The sequence below is a fragment of the Equus caballus genome, chromosome 18 (assembly GCF_041296265.1).
Source record: "Equus caballus isolate H_3958 breed thoroughbred chromosome 18, TB-T2T, whole genome shotgun sequence".
In the NCBI taxonomy this organism is placed as follows: Eukaryota; Metazoa; Chordata; class Mammalia; order Perissodactyla; family Equidae; genus Equus; species Equus caballus.
The window spans coordinates 50970327-50980470 of record NC_091701.1 but is presented as its reverse complement, the minus strand read 5'-3'; the positions used below and the strand labels follow the sequence as shown (position 1 = coordinate 50980470).

General features: G+C 36.8%; 1 protein-coding gene across 3 annotated transcripts in view; it reads right to left on the bottom strand.

Moving 5' to 3' along the window:
- Positions 1-5552: 5552 nt before the first annotated feature.
- GAD1 (glutamate decarboxylase 1) overlaps positions 5553-10144 on the bottom strand; it is a 42945-nt gene continuing 38353 nt past the window's right edge. For 2 of the 3 annotated variants that reach the window (XM_070241995.1, XM_070241994.1), the window contains exons 16-18: positions 9623-9730; positions 8047-8136; positions 5770-7222 (exon numbers count right to left, since the gene is read on the bottom strand). In XM_070241995.1, coding sequence (XP_070098096.1) covers positions 7049-7222; positions 8047-8136; positions 9623-9730 — 372 coding nt within the window. In that variant the 3' untranslated portion in view covers positions 5770-7048. Of the gene's footprint in view, positions 7223-8046; positions 8137-9622; positions 9731-10144 lie in introns of all 3 variants that reach the window. The other variant, XM_001498256.6, reaches the window with a different exon arrangement.

The following is a 10144-nucleotide window of genomic DNA, read 5'->3' as shown; positions in this document are numbered from 1 at the left end:
CTAAAATACTGGGTAACACTGGCATATATATTGAGAGAAGGACAATCAGAGTAAAAGTATTCTAAGGTTCTTATATGATTCATGAGGAGAGTAAAATGATTAACTTTTGAAATGGCAAAGTATTTATGCTAATATATCTAGGGTAAGCAATGAAAAACAGACATAGGGAGTATAACTTATGAGCAGTTATATTCCTATAAGTTAACACTGAAGAACAACAGAAACAAAAACAAACCTCAATTAATCCAAACCTTTTACAAGAAAGGAGAAAAAAAGAACAGAAAAGGTGGATCAAATAGCACAAAATAAGATGGTAGAATTAAATCCAAATATATCAGTAATCACAATAAATGAAATCCTTCAGTTAAAAGACAAAGATGGTCAGATGAAAGATGATAAAATACAGCTATTTATATAAGACACACTTAAAACATAAAGATACAGAAATATAATTCAAAGAGGAGAAAATATACATTGGGCAGAGACTAATGAAATGTGATGTAGCTATATTAATATCAAACAAAATAGACAAGAAGGCAAAAAAAAGGGGTCACTGCATCATGATAGAAGTTTTAAATCTCCAGAAAAATATGACAATTAGAAAAAAAGAAAAGCTCAAGATTAATGATCTAAGCATAGAACTTGAGAAGTTAGAAAAAGGAACATCAGATAAAACTAAAAAAACAAAAGTAGAAAAAAATAAATATAGAAGCAGAAATTAACGAGGCAAAAAACAAACATACAGTTGAGAATATTGGCCAAGACAAACATTTTCTGAAAAGCTTAATGAAACTGACAAACTGCTAAGATTAATCAATAAAAAAAGAAAGAAGATGCAAATTATTACTAATAGAGAAAAATAAAGAATATAGCTATAGATGCAACAGATTTAAAAAATTAAGGGGATATTATGGACAACCTGATGCCAATAAATCTGAAAACTTTAAAATATGTATAAATTCCTGGAAAAATACAATTTGCAAAAACTGACTCAAGAAGACATGGAAACTTAAACAGTTCATGAGTAGTACACATTAATGAACCACTTATTTATTATAGAAACTCTTAGCAAACTAGGAATAAAAAGAAATTTCTTTAACCCAATAGAAGGCATCTAAAGAAAAGCCTAAAGGAAACATAAAACTAAACGGTGACTGGTGAAAGCCCCCACTCGAATGCCGGGAATAAGGCAAGGGTGCCTGCTCCAAACGCTTCGTTTCTGCATGGTACTGGCTGTCCTGGTCAGTGCACTATAGCAAGGAAAAGGGGGAAAAATGTATCAGGATCAGAAAGGAGTAAATCAACTGTCAATATTCACAAATGGTGTATTTCTATATTTGGAAATCACTAAAGAACCAACATTATTTGAATTTTAGCAAGTTTTCTGGATACAAAATCATTACCCAAAAGGCAATTACATTTCTATACATCAGCAACGAGTTAGAAAACACAACTTTAAAATGATGCCATTTAAAATAACAACAATATAAAGCACCTAGGAATAAATCTATCAAAAGCTGTGCATGTCCGTTACAGAACTTGATTGAAAGATATTAAAGATGACTAGTTAAATGGGGATATATACTATGCTTATGGTTATTATATTCACTATTGAAAATATGTTAGTGTTCTTCAAACTGATCTACAGACTCAATGAAATTCCAATAAAAATTCCAACAGGATTTTTTTGTGGAACTTGATGAATTGATTCTAAAATTTATATGGAAGAGTAAAGGGCTAATTATAGCCCTTTCACTCTTGAAGAAGAACCAAATGCAAAAATCAATTCAAGGTGGATTAAAGACTTAAATATGAAAGGCATAAAACCATAAAACTTAGAAGCCAATATATATATGAGAATATCTTTATGACTTTGGGATAGGGAAGAATTTCTTAAAGAACATACACAAAAAAATCAGAAACTATAAAGAAAAATATGGATAAATTCTACTACATTAAATTTAAGAACTTATGTTTTTCAAAAAAACCATTAGTTGAATGAAAAGGCAAGGCCCAAATTAAGAGAAGATATTTGCTGAACACATAATCAAAAAGAATTAGCACTTGGAATATATAAAGAACTCCTGAAAATCATGAGAAAAAGACAAACAACTAAATTAAAAATCAGACAATGGGCATGATTTAGGCATTTCATAAAGAGAACACAAATGGTTCATAAAAATGTGAAAAGATGCTCAACCTCATTTGAGTCAGGGACAGACAAATTAAAACCACAATGAGATACTATTTCACATCCACCAGACTGGGAAAAATTTTAGGGCAAGTGATGGTGAGGTTATGGAAAATGTGCAACTTGGTTTGACCACTTTGGTTTACTTAATAAAGCTCAACAAGTACTCTGTGACCCAGCAATTTCACTTCTAAGCATAAACCTTAGAAAAGTTTTTGCATACGTGCACCAGGAAACAAGTGCAAGAATGCTCATAGCAACATTGTCCCTAAAGGCAAAAAACTGGGAAAAAAAATTCTTATATCTACTCCCGATAGAATGGATAAATGAATCGAAGTATATTCAAACAATGAAACTGCATTACAGCCATAAAAATGAATGAATTACAGCTAGAAGCATCATCACAGGTGAATCTCAAAGACACAGGCTGCCGCATAAGGCTGAGCTTGCAGGCTGTGCGAGTGGGTTCAGTAAGCAATAGAATCTATTACACGCTCCACGTGCCAAGCTGTACACACTGGCACAGGCATGACTTCCCTGAAGGAAAGGGTGCCCTCTTAATTTTTTTAACTGCACACAGGTTTCCTGTGGGTTAGCTCTGGCCCTACAAAATCATAATGTTGAATAGAAAGACAAGTCATGGAAGTATATATATTCTGTATTATTCCATTTATGTAAAGTGCAAAACCAGGTAAAACTAAACAATGATGATTCATATGTATGTGGTAGAACTATATAGAAAAGCAAGAGAGTGATTAACACAAAATTCAAAACACTGGTCATTTCTTGGGGAAGGGGGAGCATCTAATTACGAAAGAGTTCGGTAATGAGGTTTGAGAGGTCTAAGGTATTGATAATGTTCTATTTCTTTGGTTGAGTAGTGGGTACTCAAGTACTATGTTCGTCATTCTTTATCCTATACATGTATGTTTAAAAAGCCCTCCTTATATAATCTACATAATTGATTTTAAATAAAAGAGATTACACCCAGGAGTACTGCCTGGAGGAGAGGGGACCCCAGTGTAAGGTCTGGGCAGGGTAGATTGCCAGGGGCCCAGGGGTGACGGTCTGAGTCCTAAGTGGTCACAGGAGGAGAGTCCTTGACTGCCTCATGTGCGATGAGATGGGAGGACTCCAATGGAATCCTTCAAAAGTGCTTCATGAAAGAGCAAATTAAAACCACAGCAAGATACCACTATTAGAATAAAAACATATGTCTGTACAAAAATTTGTACACAAACGTTCATTGTACTAGTATTTACAATAGCCAAAAAGTGAAACAACTCCAATGTCCATTAACTGATGAATGGGTAATAAAATGTGGTATATCCATACAATGGAATATTATTCAGCAATAAAGGGAATGAAATACTGATAAATGCTATAGCATGAATGAACCTTGAAAACATGCTAAGTCACTTGTGGTCACAAAAGACCACATATGGTGTGATTCCATTTATATGAAATGTGTAAAATAGGCAAATCTACAGACAGGAAGTAGGTTAGTCTTTTTCAGGGGCTGGAGTGGATATGTGTGTGGGAATGAGGAATGACTGCTAATGGGTACGAGGTTTCTTTTTGGGGCAATGAAAATGTTGTAAAATTGACTGTGGTGATGAATATAAAGCTGTGTGAACATACTACAGGATGGGGAATTGTACACTTTAAATGGGTGAATTTTATGGTATGTGAATTATATCTCAATAAAACTGTAACCACGACAACAAAAAGAATGGCTTATATTTTTAAAAAATGACTATACCAAGTGTCAGCAAGAATACAGAGCAACTGGAAAATTTGTACATTGCTAGTGAGAATGCAAAATGGCACACAGCCACTTTCGAAAACAGTTGAGAAATTTCTTAAACATACTCCTACTATATGATCTAGCAATCCTATACCTAGCTATTTACCTAAGTTAAATGAAAACCTACGTTCACACACAAGTGTGCACACAAATGTTTATAGTGGTTTTATATTAATTGCTCCCATCTGCAAACAACACAGATTTCCCTCTAGGACGGAATGGATAAACAAACTTGTATGTCCATACAAATGGAATGCTATGTAGTAATAAACGGAAGGAGCAAGTGATACAGACATCATCACAGATGAATTTCAAATGCACTGTGTTAGGTGAAAGACGCCAGACTCAAAAGGTTACATATTATATGATTCTGTTTACATGATGAGAAAGGCAAAACTTCAGGGACAGAAAACACATCAGAAGTTTCCAGGCATTGGGGGAGGTGTTGCGTACAAAGGGATATGTGGGAATTTATCGGGGCGATGGACCTGTTCTAGATCTTGATTGTGGTGGTGGCTGCATGACCGAACGGGTTTGTCAAAACTCACAAAACACTGTACACAGCACACTATAAAGAGTGAATTTTACTGTATCTTAATTTTACCTTAATAAAAAAAAATCCCCATTTCCCCCAAACAGTTGTCCCATGAAAAAAACATCTCATGGGTCATGGGGCCCCGACGCCAGATGACAATTTAACAGCTAACTAAAATTGTGTGTTTGTTACTTTAACCCCTTCTCCCTTTAGGCCTGACCCTGGATGAGGAAATACCGCAGCTGAGGAGTACAAATGAGTTGAAAGAGTGAAAAAAGAAACGGATTTTGCCTCACCACCAGCCTTGCTCCCCCTGCCACCATAGGATTATCGCCTGAAACGGTATCAGATGGAGGGAGGGGAGCAACTCTAAATTGTTTAACAATTTGAGGTCTTGCTTATTACATTGAGCTAGACATTCAGTTGCTAAAATAAGACTGTTCGTGTGACTGAGAGGCCAGAAAAGCTATGGGATTGGCCTAAATTCAAATAGGGGCATGGAAACAGTCAGCTCACAGAGAGGATTGGAAGGAACAGTGGGAGAAAGAATAAAGCGACTTTATGATCATCTCCTTATGGAGTCCAGTTTGTTTAATACAGTAGTTACACATGCAATCAGTATGCTAATTACAACTCTTACCTAATCTCTACATGGGCTAAATAGGGAACTCCTTTTTGCTAAACGAGATAGCATTGCTACAGTTTAATAGAATATCGTAGAAAATGGGACCTATTTCCTGATGATCCAGCACCAAAACATATTTCCTGAGAAAGTGAATTGGGTTCACTGTACAAGCACAAGCAGCAGAAAGGCGCGATTCTGTGATCTTAAGGTATTCAGATCCCACAGACACCAAATGATGTAAGATCTCTCCTCGAAGCAAAATTTGTCTGCCACTCACACCACTGTAACCCTGGTACCTAGAACAGTGCTTGCTGCAGAGGAAGGAAACATTTGTTGAATGACTGAATGAATGGAACACCATGATGCAAATAGGAAAATGAGAAACAGTGATGGCTTTTCTTTCTCCAGGTTTGAACTGCAAATTTTATTTAATTGCAATTAAATGATTTTATAGATAAGGGGTTCGGGAACCTATGACAGTGGGCTGAGTCCCAGCTTAATAAGGATACTGAGCATCATTTAAAGTTGGCTAGTAGAAACTGAATGGGTGATCCAAGTCATTGTAAATTGGAACCCTCTCTTCCTGCATAAAACACAAACTGCAAGGAAAATTTTCTTCGAATTCTCCATGGAGAATATTTTTATTTATTTATATTCTTCTTGCATACTCTAAAATGCACAGTGTGAATTTCCTTTCTTCAAAAAACAGTTGTGAGCCTGGTCAATTTTTCTGAGATCTTCGGAAGGTCTTCGGAAACGTTGCCTTAGGTTTGAGCTAAGCGAGTCACAGGGATTGGTCATGAACTACTACAAAATTACAGGAAATCTAGTTATTATCCAACAGTTACTAGAAAAGCATAAGAGAACATCAGACATACAGCCAGAGAGGGTAATAGAAGAGCAGATGCTATTTAGGTAATGGGATTTCCATACATACAACTCTATGTACAGTATCAGAATTCTCTTACAGACAGTAAATTTATGCTTAAATCATTATTTTAAGGGCACTCTAATATAAATACAAGTCTCACTAATTTTAATCTTTTCTCTTTGGCTCACAAATGCATGAAAATACCATAAACAGTTTTCAGAACTTACTGCATTAATATATAAATAAGATACATTACAAATGGGAAGAAAATACAAGATGCCTCTTTAACATGGTAAATCTCTGAATATAAATAAGCAAATATTTCATTTACCTACAATTAAACAGTCATTGAAGTCATACATGTGTTCTTCCCCTCCCCCCCAAGGTCAGACAACAGAAATGGACACAATCTACACAAATTAATCTCTAAAAATACAGCAATAATACACCTGTAACAATGACTCTGCTACTAGTTTCCCCTAACAGGATACAAATAGGGAGGGCAGGACTCTTGTCATCTAGTGGTGCTTTTTCTCATCCATCATCACTTCAGGTGGAAGAAACACTGACGACAAGGTCAACTCCTGCCAACAGCATTTCCCTTGGTCCCGACAACCTGATATTTTGAAAAACATCTTTCCTGGGTTGTTGGGCAAGCTGGTTTGCAGCATGTTTGGTCCCTCAGTAACTGCTGAAGGTGTTAAAGTTAATTCTCTTGGAGTAGGAGACATGCTGTGATCTATTACTAAGCCACACTCACTATACGTACATATGTGTATATATAGAGAGAGGTATATATAACTGTACATATATACTGTGTTCCTAATGTGCAACTTTTTAAAAAGAACGTTATTTCCTGCTAACTATAACAAGCTTAAGTAAGGGTTTAACAGTATTCTTCAAGATATTATATTTTCCCTCAATGAAATGGCCTGTGTGTTTCAGTAACTTACGGAGGTTGTTCTAGAGTGTCAGAGGGGAAAGGGAATTCGCATAAACTCATGTTCTACAGAGGACAATTACAGATCCTGGCCCAGTCTTTCTATCTCCTCAATGAGGAAGTCGATATCAGACTGGGTAGCAGCTGGGTTTGAGATGACCATCCGGAAGAAGTTGGCCTTGTCCCCCTGAGGCTGGTAGCCAACCATGGTCGTGCCAGACTCCATCATCAGGGCTTTAATTTTGGGAGCCACCTTGTGATAGGAAACACAAAACAAGACTGAAGACTGATATTAACACCCCTCTCTTTTTAACAAGGCAAGCCATTTCTTGGTTGGAGAAAAGAGCAATTTGCTTTTTACTATTTATATTTACACTGACACAAACGCAAAGAAATAGTTTATGTCTAGGTTTCTTCAGTGACTAATATCTAACGACTATTAAAGACTACTCAATCATATGTTCCCTCAGAAAGTAGTGTGCGACTGAATTTTGAAAGTCAGTCATGGAACAATGGTAATAAAATAAAAAACAAAACCAAAAAACTCTCATGGGCAACAACACAAATGAGGGCTTCGGTATAATGTGGAGCCCAGGATACTGCCTGGCACATAGACTGTGCTCCACAAATTTTTGTTGAATGGTTAGATGAATGAAATATTATATAAATTAAATATAATACCAACAACTATAAATAATATGTAAACTAGATATAGAACTCAACAACTAGGATGAATCAGCATTAGAGTAGACCTGAACTTAGTAAAAGATATTTTAACACAGTTTAATATGGAATGTTCCTAGAAACATGCATATTACTCAGTTGCCCTGCATACAGCTGCTTTAATGAAGAAAACAAACCCAAGACAGGGGTACATCTTTTAGAGGCTCCCATTGTATCTGAACTACCACAAGGGGGACAATCCAGACCCAAGAAGACTACAACAAGATGGCTCCCTACCACCCCAAGTCTTTATTTTTTATTTCTCCCCTGTTAGAAAAACACATTGGAGTGAGGACATTCTGACCAGCAAGAGAAAGTGCAGAGGGTTAGACGAGACAAGGAGAGATTCCATACCCTGTGGAGTTTTTCCCGTCGCTCAGGGCTATCCGGAACGCCCCTGAGGCTTTGTGGAATATACCAGAAACAGACGTTTGTATGCTCAGGCTGCAGAGATTTTCACAAACAAGCAAACATACAAACAAAATGGAAAATTATGAGAACTTGAGAGAAAGCTTCTTCCAAACCCCTATGCACCCTTGGTGGAAGTCTCTCAGACACACACACACACAAAGCTTCACGTCCATCTTGAAGGCAATGATACTTCTATACTAGCGAGAACAAGGCCCAGTTTATCCAATCATGTCTGGCAAGAGAGCTGTTTCCCATAACCAATTTTCTAGATGACCAAAGTTACCACCTTCAAATATTGAAATGTTAAAAAATAATTTTATTTGGGTAGTTTTAGAAAAAAGGGTATTATCCATCTTGCCATTTTGCAGTGCCTCATAAATAGAACATGCTTGAAACATAGTTTATTTTATTGATACCGAATATTTTATTGAGTTTATTATATTGATGCTGAATCTTTTCTTGATGGCTCAGGATTACCATAATGAACATTAATACTGGTTCTAAACCATAAGACAGGGCTTACTGAAATGCCCAGAACTGGTTAGTGCCCTGCTCTAAAGACTCCTATGATTCTGAGTTCTTCTGTATTCTTGCTGGAGTTATTCAGCTTCCTTCCTAGTCGCTGTTTGCCATCACTGTGCCTGCCTCTAACTGGCTTGAGATATCACATTTGTTTTTAATCTCCCAGTAGGATGTTTAAAATAGTATAAATGATCAGAGTGAGGTCCTGTGGGTAAAATGCATGAATACTGTATGATTGATTTGAACTGCTCAGTGCTCTTGCTCATTTGCTAACTCTCCAGTGTGTTCTTAATAGTTTAGGTTGCCTGATAAATGTACTAAGTTGAATGTAGGTGGTGTTATATTATACGAGGTTGTGAGTGGATTTTCTTTTATTCAACACTGGCTCCTATTTCAACTTTCTTTATCCAAAGGCAAGCTCCATTAGGGCATAGACAGTATCTGTTTGGGTCATTACTGTATAAACTAGCTCTTGGCATGGGGCAAGGCACACAGCAGACATTCAGTCAATAGTGGTATGACAAGTACTTCACTGTGCGCAATGTGGATATGAACTAAGGGCAGAGACATTTTTATCTTGCTCTCCTCCTAATGAATCTATGTGAAACAGAACTTCATTTTAGAGCCAGTCTTGGGACACAAGGATGCACTCATTCTAGAAGCTTCTTGGAACTGAGAAACTCTTTATCATGGAGGTTCAACACAATAATAAGAGACACATTCTTATGATAAAGAATGATAAAGGCTTCCGACCTGCCAAAGAAAGACCTCTTGTCTGCAAAATGCTGGCCATGTGCTACACCATTTTAGAGGAGGAAAAGTCATCCCCATGCTATGGGGAGAAAAGTTCATGGACCCAGAGGGAATTCAATGAAGAGAGCATAAGAATGAAAACTCAGAAACAGCTCCTGGCAAACGTGAGAAAATTTGGCTTCAAGAGCTTCCCTTAATAGATTTTCCAGAAATTCTGTACATATAGTCTGTGATGACAACTCACCTCACCATCAAAAACCATCTCAAATTCTTCTCTGTTTTTAATCTTAGCATAGAGGTATTCAGCCAGTTCCAAGCATTTGTTGATCTGATTTTCAAATCCCACTGTCCCCTGTTTTAAAAAAAGAAGTCATGTTTGTTGGTGAGAGGTTGCATTTCCCTGAGACGGGCATTTGAAAAGGCTATGCTGCCCTTGTCTATCGGAGATATACATGGGTATTCTTGGAGATGGTTAGGAAGAACCATCTAATTGAATGTGTACAGCTTCTTCTACCTGCAATAAAAGCAAGTGTGCCAACTCTCTTTTGAAGGCACTCTAGTCTCTGGGCAGTTATTCTCAATAGGACTTTTAGCTTCCTGCTGGTTATTCATGGCCTGGACCTGAAGCCTATTTCTGGTTTGCTTTAGGACAGTGCTACTCAAAGTATTATTTATGGACCGAGGCTACTCTATAGACTGTAACTAGCTCATGACAGGATGAGTACAGAAATTGAGAGGAATCAATCAGAAACGTTTATATCAACTG